Below are 19886 nucleotides of genomic sequence, written 5' to 3' on the forward strand. Positions count from 1 at the left end.
GTGAGGTGCCATTTTCTGATGACATTTGAATAAGACGCCATTCTAGGTTAAGATTTTAAATCATTTATCATAAATTAATTTCTACATAATGCAATTCATGGATTTTTAGTGAAGAATAGAAGCATTTTCCCCAGGGTAACTTTCTAAGGTACAGTGATACATTAGAGCATAGCTGGAAAAAAAAGAAGGTTTAAACTTAAGAATATAATTGATTTCTTTTACAAAAGTAGTTCCCATATTTAGCAAAATGTATTTCAAATAGTGCTTTTGCGAAGGAAAAGGTAAATTGAAGCACAAATGCCTAGCCTTATGGAAGCGGCTCATTTTTCTCAATCACCTTCAAAAATACTTTGTTATGATTTTTTTGGTTGGTGAAGTGTAGAATAGACTCAGTAATTGATTTATAATTATTTGTGGTTACTTGCATTTAACAAATTGAATTAGAAGACAGTTCATGGGTGAAATGTCCTGGCATTAATTAAGCCCCAAAGGTCACTAATAAACATTAAAGAAGGGCTACAGAAAGCTTGAATATGTTGGCACAACTGTATGTAATTCTTCCTAGAAAAGCAGAAGGAAAGGATGACCCCCTAAGCTAAACTTATCCTAAAATGGTCTCTTTGTTAACAGAACCCCTGGAAATGCTCCAGAGGCCCACTGACATAATACCCTGTGTGAATAATTTGACTGTCAAGTATTTCAAATTTGTTTTAAAAAGTAAATGTCAGTTGATACTAGCCTGCTGCCTTGCCATTGCCACCTTGCAGAATGTTAAAGCTGGGGTTGTAGGCAAGGTCAGGGCAGGTGATCTATGATTTTGTGGTTTTGTGAACTTGTTTGAAAGGGTGCCCCAAGTGCAAAGGAGAGGTGTTCAAGAAGGAGCTGTGAAAATATTTGCAGGAAAATCTAGATTATGATGATCAAGGATGCTATGGTGGCAGGAAGAAGGAACTGCTAAGAGAAAAGAGTGAATAAGCAGGAGGGAAAGAACAGCCAACACTTTAGAAAGAAGACTAAACCAGTGAGAGGGAGAGGAAGTCATACAGAGTGTGCTTGTTCAACAGCAGGTCGAGAAAAGAGGTAGCCACAAGAGGAGAAGAGCATCTGGAACGAGGATACTACCCTGAGAACACATCAGAGCCATTATCTTAGATATTTCTAGACATTGTTTCTCCCTTCTTTTTGCTTTTGATTATTCCATTTTATTTTTTCTCTAGCATTTCCTGCTGTCCTCTTCACCCACTGTCCCAAATAATTTTTTATTTTCCTTTGTCAAGACACATGACAGACATCAGAAACACACCAGCACCACAGTTTCTGGTGAGAATTTGCTGATCTCTCAAAATCAAGTATGTTTCTGGAGAGAGTTTGATATCAAGTTCTTCTTAGAAACTGTGTAGGTTTTAAAAATCACCCCCCTTGCCTTTCTGGCTCATCTCTCTATCCATCTGCACCAGACAGACTGCCGCTGATTTGAGTACCTGGGGCTTCCCTGGTCTGTAATTTTTCAGCAGTGCCCCAGGAAGTCTTGCCTGAGCCTGAAACTCTGCTCTGTGCATGTGCGTGTGTGTGTGTGCAGAATTTCATAGAAGAGAATAAAACCAAATACTGAAATAATTCATGAGAGAGGATTACCTTTCTCTGAATTGCTCTAGTATGATATCTCTATTCCAATTATTCTTCACATGCATTTATTTATCAGAATAGTTACTACTTATTAGGATACTTCAACAGAAACTGACATTAGCAAAATTAAGATGTTATTGTGAAAAACTACTTCTCACATTACATCATATTTGCCTACATTGCCTATTCTCACGTCATATTTGCCTACAAAGACATATCTGTAGGCAAAACGGCTGGGGGGAAGTGTGAGCTAGTAATTTCTGCAGCTGGTTTCCATGTATATTATTTCACAGCTTCAATTCACACTTCAGATATGGTTTATTCTTCTAAAATGCTTTTTTAAAGGACTGATATTCAGCATCCCAAAGCACTGTAGATACATCATCAGCATTTCTGTTAATAATTAGCAGAGCAAATGGCTGCAAAGTAACCTATTTTAAAAGAAATCCAGCTGCTTCATTAATTATAGTTGTTTCCTGCCAATATAAGTGTACACTTTTAAAAGCTTTTGTGAAGATACAAAGAAGCAGAGAGAGTTTATCTTTAGCAATCCTAATGAAAGGTGTTCAGTGAATATAACAATTCTTATAGGATGAGATTTGGAAGGGCTTATAAGACAGCCTATCTTTCTTATTTAAAAGAATCACTTGTTACAGTGCAAAGTATTTTTACAGAGAGGGGGAAAAAATCCATTTCTCACAATAAAAAATATTTTGCCCCACACCACAACCGCAAAAATGAACCAGCACATCCCTGCAACCTGTCCTTCTCCAAAAGCTTGCTAAAATGGGTCAATCTTACAATTTCAAAGTGCACCTCTGTGATGAACCATGTGAGGGTGTTCCAGAAGAAAGACTCCTCATGGAAGACATTTGCCATTAGCCTCCTCACGGCCTTGGTGGGATGTTAGCTTTCATACCAGTACGAGTTGTGTGAGGAATCATAAACTACAAGTAAAACTCCCCTTGACCCCTAAACCCTAAAGTCTTAATAGTCTTTACTTCCTTGCTTTACAGATAGGGAAATAAAGCACCAAGATGTTAAGTGATCTGCACACTATTGTGCACAAAGTGCATAACAGAGAGCAGAAATGAAATCATCTCCCCTGAATTCCAGGCCAGCAGCTCACACTCATCCTTCATCTTATTTTGTGCTGTATTTTGGTTGCAGTTACATGGCCAAGTCTCCAAACCAATGCCTTACTTTGGCTTTGTATGAATTAAACAGCAAGCTCAGCAAGCTCAGCTGGATTATGTCTTCCCCACCCTACAAAATATCCTGTATGCTGGCTGCTAACTTTGAGCTTTTGGGGAGAAAATTTGGCATGCACTTGCAATATGAAGATGCTTCAGATACATTCTTACTGGAAAAACATCAGCTGATTAGAACCAATTCTGTAAGATTATGGTAATTAATTACAGCAACTGTGCACCGCCAGATACCCTAAATTGCTGGAGACACTTGACACTAACTTTTCCTCAGAAACCCTGCATTATTTTTGCAATTATATAAAATTCATTTCCATAAGATGAAATTCAGTTATCTTTTTTTCGCATAGAAGATTGATGCATGTAAGTCAATCATCCCACAAAAGTACACCTGAAATTTGCTGTCAAGGAAATGCTCATTTGACCAGAAATAAAGTACATGTGACTTCACTTCTGGTAACACTTGGAGAGATTTCTCTGAAAAAAGATGTGAGCTTCCAGCTTAGTATTTCTTCAGGGACTAGAGGCTCTTCTTTCAGTATTACTCCAGCAGGTGCCACATAGGACTAATCTGTGTTTGGAAAGAAAGCGGCTAATACTTCAGCTTGGGAATTGAGGATATCCAGGTACAACTTGCTATTACCAACTTCACACACAGACTTTGGGTGGGACACATTGTCTTTACGTTCCAGTCACCTGCCTGTGTAATGGAGAGCTTAGCAATCACTTATTCTGTAAGTGTATGAGGAAAATAATAAACACACAAAGAGTTGAAAGCGCAGCTATCTGTATTGATAGAAAGATGTACTCAGTAATTAGATAGGACAGTTGCAGTCAGATATGTTTGCTCAGGCTTGGTGATACAGAGTATAGAAGACACAACAAGAAAGACAACCAAAAGAGTCGCATAACAGAAAAAAAGAAAAAAAAAAGCCTAAAACCCACAAAACCTTTTTAACTAGCAGTTTGCCATTGCTGTGGGTTTGAGATGCCTGTTGTCTGAGTGTGCCCATGACTAAGTAAACCACATGGGCATTGAATCACTGCTTGGTTATCTTGCAGTCTTCATACATGACATAAACGCAATCCCATTTTGCTGAGGGAAAACGGAGATGTGTGCCATGTTGCACCCAAGCCCACGCAGTTTGGAGGGTGATACAGTAATATAACCCAGGTCTGAATCCCAGTTTCACTCCTTAGCTGTTTGTGCTGGACACCATAACATTTCCCAGTCTTGAGGGAATCTGTCAGATGATTGCAATAATTCCTGTAAAAGTCCTTTGCCCTGAGGTTGGTCCTTTCACCCTGATATACCCTCCCTGTGTCAGCCCACTCGCTAAGTAGATGCCTCACAGACTTATGGAGCTATTTAGAGTTAAATCTCATCTACTGTTTTCACAGCTCCATCTAAAGGGTCATTCTTGGCTAAAGTAATTGGATTTAGCATCACATAGACAGGAACAGGGTGATTAGCAGGCTAGGTGGCTTGTGTGTTTGGGGGGGGCTACCGCTTCTTGGGTTCAGTTACACAGAGTGCTACCTGGAGAGCATTTTCTGGCTGTGGTCTGCGCTCACCCTCCTCGTGCATCGTTCAGTACGGGCACGGATTTAAGCCACAGAAAAGGAACACAGAAGTTGACTTTTGGGGATGTTTGTTTGTGGTTTGCTACCTAGAATCATGTACAATGAACGAAAAAAACTATCACCAGAATACTTTAACTTTTTTCAGTATTTTTCTGCAGCTGCGGACTACCAGACTACTGTCAGTGTTTTGTTCCTGCTTGGTGTCCCAGGTGTGCTAACCAGTAGTTGGCACAGTGAGGCAAGAACCAGCGACACAGCAATATTACTCAGATGAGAACTCATGATATTGCAGCAGGTTCTGTAGCAGGCCTGATACTAAAATAATCTATCAATCATCTGCATCCACTGCACTGTATTTGCTCACCCTTCTTTATTAGGAAGGGAATGTGCACTCTCCAGGGATCAATGTGGGAAAGAGAGTTCCTCAGAGTTTGCAGCATTTTCCCTTAACTGTACCCTGAAGAGGTAGATGTTTAGGTTTGAAAGATGCTCCAGTCTTGCCAGTTTTGTGAATCTCTGAGCTGTAGGAGGAAGGGATTCAACTACCTAGGGTAATCATCTTGCTTTCTTCATTGTTACTATTTGCAATAGTAATGCTCCTGTTCCTACCTAAAAGCTTGTGACTGATATATTTCCTTTCACTTCAGAAAATTAAAATACTTGTAAAAAAAAGGTAGCTTTATTTAGAGGCATGCATAGTCGGTCAAAGTGCTGTAAAATAGAAAATATTTTCTAAAGATTTTATAAAAAATGTGCTTAACTGCCTTAGAGCACTAACTGCAGCAGACTGTACAGCAAATGAAACCCTGGAATTCATCACCAAATTTTAATCCCTTGAGGCATGTCTGGCAGAGGCTAAGATAAGTGTAAAAATGTGTGAAAAAAAATGTTACTAGAAGGAGAAAATACTATGATATATTGCTCTTTGATGCAGTAATTGTTATGAAGTTATTCTCAGAGCAGCTTTGCTCTCAGGCTCACTCTTTTTTCAACTAGAGTTTAGATGCTGCAGCAGACACCTACATTTAGTGAGTTTGGGGGAAAGGGAGAAAAGAGAAAAATGAAGACTTGTAGAAAGTTCTACAAATGATGTTGTAAAGTATATGTTGCATATCCATCTAACATGGCCTCACTAGGCAGAGTCAGCTTTGAGGAAAAAGGTCCAGATGGACTTTCCTAAGTTTAATGGTTACTGCTATTAATCTGCATCCAGAGAGGCAACAACATTAGAGCTCATAACTAACACTCCTTCTTTTGCTCTCACACGCAGCATTCATGCGCACTTTTATTTACTGGAGGCTCGTTCCTTTACTGGTAGGATAAAGGTGGCCTTTTGCTTTCAAAAATAACTCTGTAAAGAAGAAAACCTGCACTGGAGACTGCTGATACAAATATTTTTTTCTGAACCAAAAAATAAATTGAGCAATTAGAAACTGAGTTGAACGAATGTGATACCTTAATAGTGAAACTGTGAGCAGCGTGTGTTTATGTGATCTAAGATTACGCTGAGAAGCTGTCGCTGAAGCTACAGAGCCAACATTTGTTGTCAAGCAATGTTTTACACTGCTAAAAGGAGGTAGAAAACAGTATTTCTCATACTACTGTGAGAAGTTCATTTAGAAATGCTGGGTATTTTTAATCACTATAGATGTTCTTCCTACCTTAGTAGGAAGAAATTTCTTACAAACTGTCTTGTATTTGAAGCCAAAAAGAATTTGATAGGTAATGTGAACACTTTCAGTGTGCTCTTTATCTTTGTGAATTTGTGGAGAATACGTAAGAAACCAGGAGATCAGAACAGAGCCAATGTCATCAATGTCTTTAAAAAGAAGAGACGAGAGAAGCCAAGAAATTACAGGCCAGTCAGCTTAATGTCAACTACTGTAACATTTCTAGAACAAATTATCAAAAAAGTATTTATGAGCACCTTAAAGATAACAGCGAGATAAGAATGAGCCAACATGGATTTGTCAAGAACAAATTATGTCAAACAGTCTGGTTTCCTTTTGTAACAGAGCACAGGCTTTGTGGCTATGGGAGAAGCAGTTGATACCATAAATCTTGACTTTAGTACGGCTTTAAAACTCTCTCACATGAGATCGTTATGAGCAGCTAGAGAGATATGGTCTTCATGAAATTTCTGTTGGTGGACAGTGTACTGGCTACATACTGTTGGAGAGAACGGACTTTGGATGGAAAGATATATGAAGTGGGGTTGTTCTGCAGTCTGTGTTTCCCCATATTTTCATTAACCTTCTGGATCCTGAGACTGCGACTAAACTTACTAAATTTTCAGGCAATGCAAAGCCAAGTAGGAACACAGGCAGGCAGCAGGACAGAACTAGAATTTAAAATCATCACAACAAATTTAAGAAATAGTTTAGTAACCAATTAGTTTTAAAAACCAATTAGAAATAAGTAAGGACAAGGACATGATACTCCACTGAGGCTAGAATAATCAGCTGTAGAGTAGAGGACAGAGAATAACTGTTCAGAAAGAAGTCTGCTGGAAGAAATTACTCTAGAGGTTGCAGTAGGTCGAGGGTGTCATGTTGCTGTGAAAATGGCAAATACCACAATGGAATCCAGAAACAGGAATATCCCCTGCAAGGTTTGTGAAGTAACTTTTCCTCTCTGCTGCACATTGGCGAGGCCTCAGAGTACTGTGTCTTCTTCGGACCTTAATGCTTCAGAACTGTATGGAGTAGGTGGGCAGAGTCCACAACAAAGTCAAAAAGAATAGTTGCCAAGCAAATGAGATCTGTGTACTGAACCTGTGTTAAGCCCAAAGAAAAGGACAAGAGAGATATTTAGTCTTCACAGGCAGAAAAAGCAGTTGCAAAGAGGAATTGAAATCTGTGCCAAAGTGCCATGCGCAAGGGAGGCATCTTATTTAAGTGGACATCTTATTTAATATGTGGTATAGAGTGGGTAGGATAAGAAATATTGGTCCTAATGGTCTTTAAGTGCAAGTTAGAAAAGCATGTCAGGAATGAGACAGGGTGAGGAGATGATCTGATCCACCCTCAAACCCTCTTCCAGCTCTGCAATTCTGTGACAGCTATATTCCAGTGCACTGAAGTGGGCAGGGACACCTGGTTATTCCAGGACATCCCTTTCTTGTTGCTGTAGCTGAGTAAGGAAAACAGGGTCACAGGTTGCAAGGCTACTGCTGTTGTTCTGTCCAGATTTGAGGGTGGCTATTGCATCCTAAAATAAGCTTTGGAAGGGCTTCATCTTGCAACATTTTTTTTAATAATAAAAATATTTCCCGTATTTTTAATGGTTGAAGAGGCACTTAGATTCTTGTGTAGGATCACTCAGTAGCATTTAAAATGAACTAAAGTAATTTCAGTTTTTTATGTATAACATTTAATGAAATCAGGTATTACTAATTGTATGTAACCCTGTTAACAGTTGATTAAAGAAGAAATTGAGAGTTGACCTTATTCAGTACCAGTAATATAAACCTGAGTGCAATCCACATGATAGTATGAAGCATGAGTTATACTTCCAGGAAATGCCAAGTTGCAAATTGAATTTTGGAAGATTTATCCTGGTAAAGTTCTACCATTACTTTGCATGGTAGAATAGTAACAATAAATGCATAGCAAAAGCTTTCATATAGTGACCAGTAGGAATTGTCATTGGTGAATATGATCTGATAGACATAGACACAATGCTATTGTCCATCTAAAATAAGATCTAAATTGTAGTAAAATATTTAGACCTGTAGCAATTCCTGTACGCTTCTCAGAATATAAAGGCATAAAAGTCCTCTGACCTGTAGGGCAAATAAAAGTGGATTTTAGAACAGACAGAAGTCCAGGAACAATACAGAAAAATTCAACCACCACACCTCCAAATGGTTACTCAGCAGTAAAATGGAAAAAAATCTTCTGAAGAAGAAAAATTCCATGGGCTTGTAGAAAAGCGCTGAACTAGTGCATGCTGGAGCTGGAAACTAGAGGGTGAAAAGCAATGAAAGAAACTTAGGATATCATCCTTCCTCCCCTAAAGTAACTGATCTTCTTCATCAGCCCATTATACAGCAGTGCTATTGAAAAGTCTGTAACAGGAGGATAATATTTCATGTACCTAAAGTTTTCAAAGGCAAGCTGTAGCTGAATGAAAAAACATTTTTTCAGGGCATTTGCAGGGCTGCATAAATGCAATGGCAACTACTCAGATATTGCATCTATACTCAGCTGATGAGAAAAGTTTATTTAGCAAAGCCATTAAAGCCTGATTAAAATTTGATGGGATGATAGGATAAATGTGGTAAGTCCACTGAGGTCTGAATTGCTGCCAGTATTGATTAACACCCATAACACCCCAGTGGGAATCCTATCCAAAGCATATTTCAAATCTAAGCCATGGGAATCAGAATAAAGCCCTGGATAACAACCGCCATATCATTCAGATGAGTGGTTTATGTCCCTATATAACAAGGGAATGAAATGAGAAAATGGAAAGTTGCCAAAGGATTGATTTGACTCACAGATGTATGTGGGAATTTGCAAATGCTGAAAATATGAGGCCAGATTCATACCTGGTATAATTTCACCAACTTAGTTCAATTTTCCAAGGGTTAAATATGGCCCATAGTCTCTGTCCTGATCAGCTTAAATCAGACAAATATTTTGATATATTGGAAGATAACAGTTTATAGGTGACATGGAAACTGTTGCAGAAGTGACTTACAGAGAGACTTGAGAGAGAGAAGACTGTTTTGTTGACAAGAAAAATAGTTGTTCCAAGTGCAAGGCTGGCAATGAAACAATATAAAAACAAGCATGAGAAGGGACAGAGGAGAACAGATGCAGAAGAGGATTCAGAGAAATATACAGAGGGAGGAGGAGGACAGAATAAAATCGCAACTGGTATGTTAGCAAGTCTGTCATTTCTTTAAAGGTGGAGATAAGAAGCTTGGACTTTTTGTGTCAAGGCAGAAGCCCAAAGAAATTTGAAAGAAGGAGGGAGAGAATGGCAAAAGCATAAGATTGTTTTTAACTCAGGCATTTCTGCTATACCGGTGAGGCAAATACTGAGATTTGGAAAGAGCAGAAAAAGGTTATGTTTTATGAAAAATCAGTCAAGCATGGTCTAGATTTGAAAAAGCACAAATTAAAAAAGGAAGGAATGAGTGCTTGTGATCCAAGGGGACAAAAGGTTAAGGGAGGTGTTGCAGATGAGTCTGAGGTTTGTTGAAAGAATGGAGCTGTTAACAATGATAAGGAGGAGGTAAAACCTAGAGCTTTGGGGGGAGTTGGTTTTGTTTGGCACTTTGTTGCAGGGTGGGAGGGCTTGGTTGGTTGTTATGCAAAAGTAAGTTACAGGAGCTTTGTTCCAAATCCTAATTCTACAGTTAGCTAAAAAAAGTTACCCATACAGGGTAAGTGTGAAGAGTATTAACAGTTTACAACCAGCTTAATACATTTTGAGTCAATTGAACATTTAGAATTATTAAATAAAAAGCAAAACCTGAATCCTTGTGGCTTCATTACATAAAATATTGGATAGGGTTCATGTCCTTCCTTTATTGGAAGAGGCTTTAAGTATTTAATAATATTCTCTTTTGTCTCTCTTTGCTTAATTGCTAGATGGAAAGTTTTTATTTAAAATATGTGTCACTGGCATGGTTTGAACTCTGAGAAGTTCCCCTTATTCTTGCAGTAGGGGCCTGTGATAGGGAATGTCATAGGCCCATAAGAGGGGATGGCCTTTTGTAAAATGTCTGGTTATCACACTTGTGTCTTGACCCTCAGCTGAGTGTCATCTGCAGAACTCACTGCTTACAGGTGGCTTTGATGGAGACAACAAAGGAAGGGGGTTGCTTATGGGTGTGACATGATGGCTCAGAGAGATCTGCCTCTGCTTTTGCATAGGGAATTTAGAGACAAAAAGGCTCCAGAGCACTAATACAAGAGGAACAGTGAGAATATTCAAGGGGAAAAGTTGCTATGGATGAGTCATAAATAGCTGGTTTCAAAGAAATGTCATGAAACATGCTTTGTTTGGAGAAGTCTGTGAGATGGCTGTGGTGTTTGGCCACTGATGGAAGCATGGCTCCTTAAATACAAGTGCTGCTGAGAAGTATGATGAGGCTATGAGGTGTTTTAGATGATGAGCTGTGTTAGTAGCTGAATTTTTGCATTCTGATATGTTGGCTTAGAATAGCAGCTTGGAAACCGAACCATGCAGCAACCATGCGTATCTTCCTTTTACCATTTTCTTTGTGGTTTTGGTCTTGTTTTGTTATAACCTGACATAGTAGTACTGGTCAGTAACTGGTGAATGTTGCCTGTAATGCAGGTTTTTGTATACTGCTGCACTTGGGCTTTTCATCCAACTGATTTTATGAAAGGAATTGAAAGAGTTTCAAGACACTCTGCAAGTTCTACAAATTGCAGAATCCATGTTGTCTCTGCCTTTTCTGTTCGTTGTTTGTCTGTCTTTCTGTTTGTACCCAATAGAGTTTAATTGAACAATAGCAACTTTAGGAACTAGTTCCTCCAACTTCTTTATAGGCAAACAGCTTTTTCAATTTAGCAGCCCCTTATGCACAGTAAATGACTTGCCATTTAAGAATGTATAATGACTTACCATTTAAGAATGTACAATTTCTTAAGTATGTGTATAGTATATATGAGGCAGGTCTTAGTCTAGTATTGCTTCATCTTGGAAGATAGATTAATAATGTGAGAAGCAAGTAATACCAAACTTCTCCCTGTCTGGGGTTTTGTGGTTGGATTGTTTGTTTGTGGGGTTTTTTGGTAACCTTAATTACATCTGAGTGCTAATTCCTTATTTCTTTAAATGTTTATATCCTGACTAGCTAGATATAGGCCCCAAATCATTGAATCCTGATGGAAATGCTGAAATACTTTGCTGATCAGGGATAAAGTTAAGCACATCCATACAGTTCAGCCTATTGCTTTGCTGAATCTAATTAATTTACTGAACTTACTGTGAACTTCTCCCCTACAAAAATCATCTTGCTTAAATGTATGAGCTAAGCAATAGAAAAGTCCTGAATGCTGCTCAGGACACTGCTACTTGTCTGTAGCCCAATGCTGAAGGTGTTGAAAGAGAAAATGGAAAGTTAACTTGCTTGCAGGGAAGAGTTGTTTGTTTTACTTTAGCTGTTCCTGCTATCATAAAAGCCTGGCTCACTGAATAATCCATGAGAAGCTAAATGTCTGCTAGCTGAGGTCACAAAAATACTGCTGTAAACAGTCTGCTGTAAATGGTAGATAGGGCAGATCTAAACCAGGCAAAAAGCCCATAATCAGGTTTGTGTCCAGGTACTCACTTGGTCCCTACTGCTGCGTAATTCGGGAGTCTTCTGATTTAGGAGGTACACAAGCATTAAATCTAACTTTGTGGATGGGAAACTGAGGCCCACCAAGACTGACCAGATGGACAAGCATAGGTAACAACATAACTCTTATTTGTGTATTCAACTGCAATAGATTTCAGTACGAGTTAAGCAGCTTAATGCATTCATGGGTCTGGGCTTAACAGGCTTAGTCAGCCAGGAAGACCAGAAAAGCTACACATGGCCCCTGAATTTCAGCCCAAATCTCCTTTTTAATCTACTGTTCAGAGATTGTATGGTGTTAGGTGCAGAACAGGCATGAGGTAAAGCTCCAAACTTTTTCTAGGTTTGTGGGTTTTTTGCTTTGGGTTTTTTTTTTTTTTTTAAACAAACCCCCCCAAAAAACCCAAAAGTGAGGTAACAGCAGTACTTTATGCAGACGATCAAGGCTGAGGCAAGAAAAAGAGGGCTTTTTGTTTCCTGAGGTCATGGAATAAGAGATTAAGAGAGAGGATTTTTCTGTGTGTTGTCATTCTTCTATCAAAAAATAGTGTTTGGGGAAAGTGTTCTTAGTAACTGAGGATAAAAGACATTAAATGCTGTCAGTTGAAAGACTGTGGAGAGTGTGAAAATGTGGAAGAAAAGGGGGGGATAAACTCCACAATGACAGATGGGATACCTTGCACTGCTGAGCAAGTTAAATACTTGAAAAAAACAAGCTTGCAATGGGCAGGTTGGCTAGATGGGTTACAAATGTATTTTAAATACGAGCTGTAGTTAATATCACTAGTGCAAAATTTATGAAAACTAGCCGTGTTCTTTGAACTTGCACCTTTCCTTGCAGAAGCATGATGGCCACTTCACAGTGATCCAGCTGGTTGGCATGCTGCGGGGGATTGCATCTGGCATGAAGTACCTCTCAGACATGGGCTATGTACACCGTGATCTGGCAGCCCGAAATATCTTGGTCAACAGTAACCTCATGTGTAAAGTCTCTGATTTTGGTTTGTCACGAGTGTTAGAGGATGATCCTGAAGCTGCTTACACAACAAGCGTAAGTTTGTCTTATCTAATTTGAACAGTTGATTGCCTTGTGCCTCTCTTATTCCAGTTTCAGATTTGTCTATGCCATAGCAATAGTAGTTTGAATTGGCTTTGTTCCGTTCTCCATCCATGTGGTTTAATAGCACTGCCAATGTGTTTAAGGGAAGTTGTTTTGAATTTTGGCTGTGTAAGGGGTGTATAATAAACTTTGGCAAAACTTTTTTTTAAGCAAATGTGCAGGTGTAAGTGGGAGACTTTTTCCATTCTTGTTTGGGTTTTGTGTTTGCTTTTTGTTGGGGTTTTTTTCCCCACATCGTTTCCACTTCTGCTAACTTGTGTTAATTTATGAAGATATGCTTTTAAAAGGGCGGAATGGGGGAGGAGAGAATCTCACCAATTCCACTTTGTGGAAGTGTAGTGTCAAGCCTTGCATTCATAAATTCAAATTTGCATTTCATTTTACTTAAATATTAATGAAATGAGACTTAAACCTTGAGAGAAAGGTCCTACATATCCTGTTAGAACGTAAACTTAAGATCCTTATATGATGCAAGTAAATTGTTATAGTGGAAAATGGGTTTGGGGTGGTTTTTTATTTGGTTGGTTTGGTTTGTGGTGTTGGGGTGGGTGGCTTCCACTGAAGTGAAAAATCCTTGAATGTGGAGAAGCTTGTACAAATTTGACTTAGAAGAAAAAAGGAAATTGCACCTGCAGTATGAAAGAAGTAGGGAAAGGAGTGTGTTGGTGCTAATAAAATTACAAGTTCAGATACAGCATTTTTTCATCATACCAAAATGTTCAGTTACATTCCTGTTATGATTATTATCACAACATTAAGAATTGTAGCTAATGATAAGCTGATTTCAAGTAACTTTCATATCTATCACTGAAACTAAAATTATTTCAGAGTCAGAATACATTCTCATTAGTACTCTCACAAAATGCACAGAATTTGTATGTTCCCAAGATAGGGCACAGTGACAGAATTCTAATCAAGATAATAAATTAGCATTAAATAATTTATTTTGACCTATTTCAACCTCTCTTTCTATTTCACTTTAAAAAGTGACGTATGGCCAAAATGAGGAACTCATCTAATTTAACTGTATTGTAGTAAGTACTCTGGTGTATCTACTGAATTCAATATAGCTATTGTAATGGGATTACACATCTTTTTTTTTTTTTTTTTTTTTTTTAATCTTAAGCCTAAAATAGGGTTCTGATAAATTCACTGTAAATCCCACTTCTTAGAACAAGGTCTACACAGAACTGCAAGCTGACTAGAGCACAACAAGTCACTTTGCAAAGTTTTCTATCAGTATTAATATGCAAGCTGGGAAAAAAAAGTGTAGTTTTTTTCCTTTATAGGGGAGATTTCCCTCATTTAGTTCTCCAAACCTCTTTTGCTTCACACTGCTTCTTACTATGAGGCTTGAAAGGAAAAATAAACATTACTGCAGCTTAACAAGTTATCACTTGCTGGCTGAGCCTTGCTAATTGTCTGTGTGAGTGTGCTCAGCTGGCAGCAAATGCCCCCAGTGACAGGCAAGTTAACTTGCATTGCTCAGCACTGATCATGGGCTAATCAGCTCAGCTGGTGGAATGCACTGGAAATTGCCAAGCAGTCTCTCCCAGTAAGGTTCAGGAAAAAATACTGAATGATAATTTGAGGCTTTCAGCTATTATTTATCCTGTAAGTTTCTAACGGATACCAATACCGAACAATTATTTTTTCAGAATAGTTAGCGCCTGCCTCTTTCATCGTAGCTAGAGCCGTTTTTAATCAGGAAATGATATGTTGTTTAAAAAAAAAAAAAGGACTATTTCATGGCAATGTGTCTGTGTTGAAGGACTTTCTTGAAAGATAGGACAGGCTTTGATGAAATGCTCACTATTTTCCTATTGGTTCACCTAGCTGGTTAACAGGAGAGTCTGTGAGGCAGCTGTTACAGGTGGAACACCTCAGAGCCTTTGCTTCAGTCCTCCAAGGTTGCAGCCACATGCTGTACCAGAAGCAGGTATCTATAGCGTGTCCATTAGGATACTGCAAATAAGGAGGGGGCATTACAGAGGCTGATGGCCAGTGGCAGGACCCTGTGTCAGCCAGACATTTAAGGTGAGTCTGCTTCAACCATGAACTCCCCAAAGAACCTCAAAAAGCTGTGAAACTCAGGTGGGAAAATGCTGTTTCATTATAACATGAACTAGAAACTTTGTAAATAGGAAGAATTCAAAGCAGCAGTCAGACATAATAGAAATTAAAAGCATTTTAAATCACTCATTCTTTCATCCCAGGCCCCTCTGTTCTTGCAAGTGAGTCTTCGCATCCAGACTTTCAATCACTGTGGCTGAGTCTGCCCAATATTCTTCTGTCACCTCTGGTCCTTAGGAAATGTCTTTCCCTCATCCCTGAGGGTAGACTGACTGCTCCAGTCCCTGTTCCATGTTTCAGTCATTCTGTATGATCTGGTGATAGCCAAGTTTTCTGCGGGATGCTCTTGCCTGCCATATGCTCCATCCTCTGGGTCTTGCTCCAATTGAGCAGGTCCCGTAGATGTTCCCTGTAGGGAGTCCGATAGTCCTGTCATTTTTTTAAAAGGAATGCAGCACAATTACGGCCAAAAGTTGGGGGGAAAGAAAGAAAGAAAGAAATTTTTGTCACAGTGGCTATGGAGGACTTGGTGAAGACTTTCACCCTTTAAGCAGTCTATCATGGTAACAGAAAAGAATAGGACCCCACACTGGATCTCATGTCTTCTTGCAGCTTTCACTGACCATTGTTATGTCATTGACCTGTCTCTTCATCATAAACGTCTTCCCAGCACAGCAGGCCATGTGTATTACTAGAGGTTTTTATAGCATCTATTTAGTTCCATACTGTGCCTTTGCCATATGAAGGTTAAACCCTCAGTGCTTTCACAAAGGTTCCAGTGCAATTCGTGTTTCCTCTCCACAGGGATTTTTCTTGATAACAGCCCAGTACCTGTAGCTACAAGAAATCCATAGAGTGGATCTGTATATTGAATAGTATTATTTTTAGGCTCATGTCTCCTAGTACACCACTGTCTGTCAGTGCTCAGAAGAAACTGTGATTATTTTTTATTCCCATTTTTGTCTTGGTTCTGGTGTCAGAAATAGAATAGTACAATTGAATGTTTTCTTTGGAAACAAGGGCTACAAGACAACATAAGCCAACCAGAAGACAAAAATTAGAATTTTATATCCACACGTCCGTGATGCTGTGGTCAATAATGTGTGAATGCATTCCCAGACATAAAAATTGTAAATTGATGCAAAAGACAAATCAAAATTTATAAAGCTGTCATGCTCTGTGGCAAAACAGGTTGCAGCCTCACAAAAATAAGCTGAAAGACACTCTTACCTTGTGCATTTACCACATCTGAGCAGGCACAGCCTTGAGTCAGATGATCGGCATCTTTTGCTTTGTCTTCCTGTTGTCATCCAATATACAATTCCTCTTTACTCACTGGCTTAGAATAGATCTTTTGTTCTTTCTATTGGCACATCTTCCCACATGCAGGGCAAAAATCAGGAATTGATGACTAGGAAAAGCAATAACACTGATAGGGAGAATCTGGAAAGGAGACCACCTAGAAAATGGCTACATTCTGTGCTCACACTGAAACACTACTTAAGAGACTATATTCAACTAAGCAGTGATGGGAAAACCTACAAATGCCCCAAAATTACACAGTTAAAGGTCATTATGTTTCCCAAGAATTTTGGACTGACACTACTGGTCGGAGAGCTGTTGAATCCTTTAAACAGTACATGAAAAGACTGAAATCTCAGAAAACAGCTTTCTGACTTCCATGAAGACTTTGGGTGGCTTTTTGGTCATCCAGCCTATTGAGACAAAGAATGTAAATATCTTTTTGATAAGAGGGTTGGTAGTAAGAGATTGGCCTCTGTTTGCTATCAAGAACCGCAAAACTTACAGCAAGATATAATTTTAGAGTAGGAAGGAGGAATTAAGAGCTAGGAACATCCGACTGCCAATCTTTGAGTTTCAGACTGATCAGAAGAGGATAAGGTAAATTTTGGGATAACTGGATAGCATGTTTTTTAGCCATGGAGACAAAATTTTCATTTTTAGTAGTGGTTTCCAAGGCAACAGTAGCTCATAAAAAGACATTTCTAGTATATAAACAAGCATTCCTGTCAATACAGAGGACATCTAGGCTCTTGCATCCCTGCTTTTAGATAGACTATGTTATATGATGTACATTCATTTAGTTTAAAACATAGTTGGGGTTCACATGTATTTCAAGAAGAACCATGAGTCTCCAGGAAAACTTTTTACATGTAGCAAAATGTGTACGTATATCAGAACAGGTCTGTAGCACTACTGCAAAAAGGACTAAACTGGTATTTCTGTTAAAGGTCACACCTTAATATTCTGATTTTTAGTGAGACAAAAAAAGCTGCTACTAACTGAATTATATGATACATAAATAAATATAGTCTAGTTTCTCTCTTACCAGCTGTATTTCTGAATTCAGCCTTAATATATAAAATACTTTCTTACTTCCAGAATACTAGCTAGAGAATTGATTTATTGCATTGCATCTAGTGAATCATTTGATGAACTTTATGGGTCTGACTCTTCTCAAGCCAGTTGGATAAAATACCCCATCCATGGAGGTTTCAAGCTTTTTAGATTCATTAAAAGAGCAAAGCAGATTGATGACAGTAATCTATATAAATGCTGGCAAGTAGCAAAACTTTGGGGGAGGATCAGGATGAGGACTTAATAATATTTACTTTGTTACATAATTTCCATATGTCAAGACATTTTCCATTTTTCTCTTACTTGTATACAAGTAATGGGTATAAGGGGAAAAAGGTTTAACTTGCTAAAAAGTGAAACAAGATGCAAATTATTTTCTAGTTAATTTGGGAAGTCAAACAATAGTTTCTGAATGACCTGAGTGCTATGACAAGCATATTGCCTAGGCATTTAAGAATTCATTTAATCAGAGACAATGGAGTAAATTGCTTATTGGGCAGCCATTCAGAAAAAAGAAAGAGGAAAAAGAGGTTGTGTACTGTAAAGGTCTGTATTAACCTGTTTTCTTGAAAACTAATCGGTCACATGAGGTTGAGCATCATCGTTGTCAACTAGCTAATTCTGTATGTAATGTGACAACAGCACATTTTGTCATCACCAAACTCAGACAAAGACACTGATAGGCAGGATGCATCATGACCATGTTTGGTTCTCAGCCTGAAACCAGGCACATGGTATGGAATCCAACCAAGCCTTTCCCTCATCTGGAGGTTTTTTTTTACGTTTGATCTCACTAGAGACTGGCTAAAAAACAAGGGAGCTAATGTGGTTTATAACAGGCTAATGCCCTGTGAGAAGAATAATACTTGTTCTCAAGTTTTGCAACTTCATCTTGCGGGGCTGAAGCCTGATATGGGTACCTTGCCTGAATACTCTGTTGAAAAAAGTTAATTTCTCAGAGCATGTGCAAGAAGCAAGTTAATAAGAGCTGTGCCCATGTGCTCAACCTGCACCAGTGTATGGGAGATGCAGTAACTAGTTTTAAAGTGTGTGATGGGATTTGTATCAAGTGGTGGTGAGATGAATTACCTACACATGAGTTGCCAGCTTCAGCTGGACCCATTCCCTGCTCTCAGAGGATGCCTGGGGTTGGAGGCCCCCTGCATGTGCCCCCTTCAGTCCTCTGTCTTTTGTTGTGTTGGCCTGGACAAAGATAAAATGTGCTCAGGTAATGCTCAAGGACCAATAGCCAATGGGTAAAGGAGTGGCCTAAGAAAGGAGTGTCTTGGGGAAAAAAAAAAAAAAAACCACAACTTGTTGCCTTTTGGGCTCTAACAGTATGAGGTATGACTACTTTTAATGAGTACTTATATGTTTAAAAGGAACAGAAAGTCGCAAACTTACTCATTCAGTGTAGGGCCCGGTGCTTGCTCTTTACTTGGTTTATTTATAGTAGCCCCTGAAGATGAAGATATGTCTTTGTCAAGTATTTTAATACATCCACTCTTTTAGATTCTCTGTTCAGCTTTTATCCAGCTGTGATCCCAAGTTCATTTAAGAGGTTTTCTGGTTTATTTAACCCTCCTGACAGTTAGTTACAATAGAAATGTTAACAGAATGTAACAGACCACAACAAAGGCAGACCCTTAGGAGGAAGGTCCAAGGACAAGAATGAGACATAAATATAAAATTGCATTCTCTCTCTCCATGTTTTGTCTAACTTTCTACTTCTGTATTTTCTTCCTCACTGTAACAGTTGCCATTTGAGCTAGGAGAATGGGGGGGGGGGAAGCATGAAAGATTGCATTTAGATGTAGAGGATTAAAAGCAGCTTAATTCAGAGAGATTTCTAAATTAAATGGTTGAATTTAATTGTAAAACTTAATATAGTAGTGCTCTCATCCCTGCTTTTCCTCCCCCACCACACCACCCCAAGCAGGAACTCCAAATATGTATTTGGCAGAGAGGCACAGTTGGAAATTTCGCATTTCACTTTTTCATGCTCAAAATCGTTATGTCAATGAATTCAGCATGAGTATGCCCTAAGATCTTGGCTGTAAAAAGGGTGATATTTTGCACTTCATTCCTAATATGACTTTCAAAGCATCATCCCATCATTCATCACAACCTAATTTAATTTCCAATGAAAAGAAGAAATTGTACTGAAATTGTACTTGTCTCTCTGATTCCTCCCAATTTCAAATTAACAAATTGGACTATTAAACTCTACATATATGTGCCTTGCTACTTCTCAGATTGGTTCTCTGGTCATCTGTAAGTGTGTTTATGAAAAATGGAGGCGTGCATTTACAAATGACTTAGAGTAGGATTGAGGATGAACTTCTTATAGACCTAAAGCATCAGTGCCATTGAAGGAGCATCTAGGAGATAAATGATGAATCTGTTTGTGATATTTGATTTTTTTGTTTGTTTTTGCTATAGTATTGTCTGGGAACAGTAAAGCAATTTTTTTGGTGTGGTGGTTGTCAAACTTCTCAGTGCATGGATTCCTGAAATTTATCCAGTGGAGATGCAAACTTTGTTAGAAACTTCTCATTGGTGGGCTTTTCTA

The 19886-nt window shown here is 38.7% G+C and overlaps 1 protein-coding gene across 3 annotated transcripts in view; it reads left to right on the forward strand.

The window, feature by feature from the left end:
- Window positions 1-19886, forward strand: part of EPHA6 (EPH receptor A6) — a 536584-nt gene that overhangs the window by 470199 nt on the left and 46499 nt on the right. For all 3 annotated transcript variants that reach the window (XM_075709685.1, XM_075709691.1, XM_075709700.1), the window contains one exon: window positions 12584-12793. In XM_075709685.1, coding sequence (XP_075565800.1) covers window positions 12584-12793 — 210 coding nt within the window. The remainder of the gene's footprint in view (window positions 1-12583; window positions 12794-19886) is intronic.

Source organism: Pelecanus crispus, chromosome 1, assembly GCF_030463565.1.
Source record: "Pelecanus crispus isolate bPelCri1 chromosome 1, bPelCri1.pri, whole genome shotgun sequence".
Taxonomy (NCBI): domain Eukaryota; kingdom Metazoa; phylum Chordata; class Aves; order Pelecaniformes; family Pelecanidae; genus Pelecanus; species Pelecanus crispus.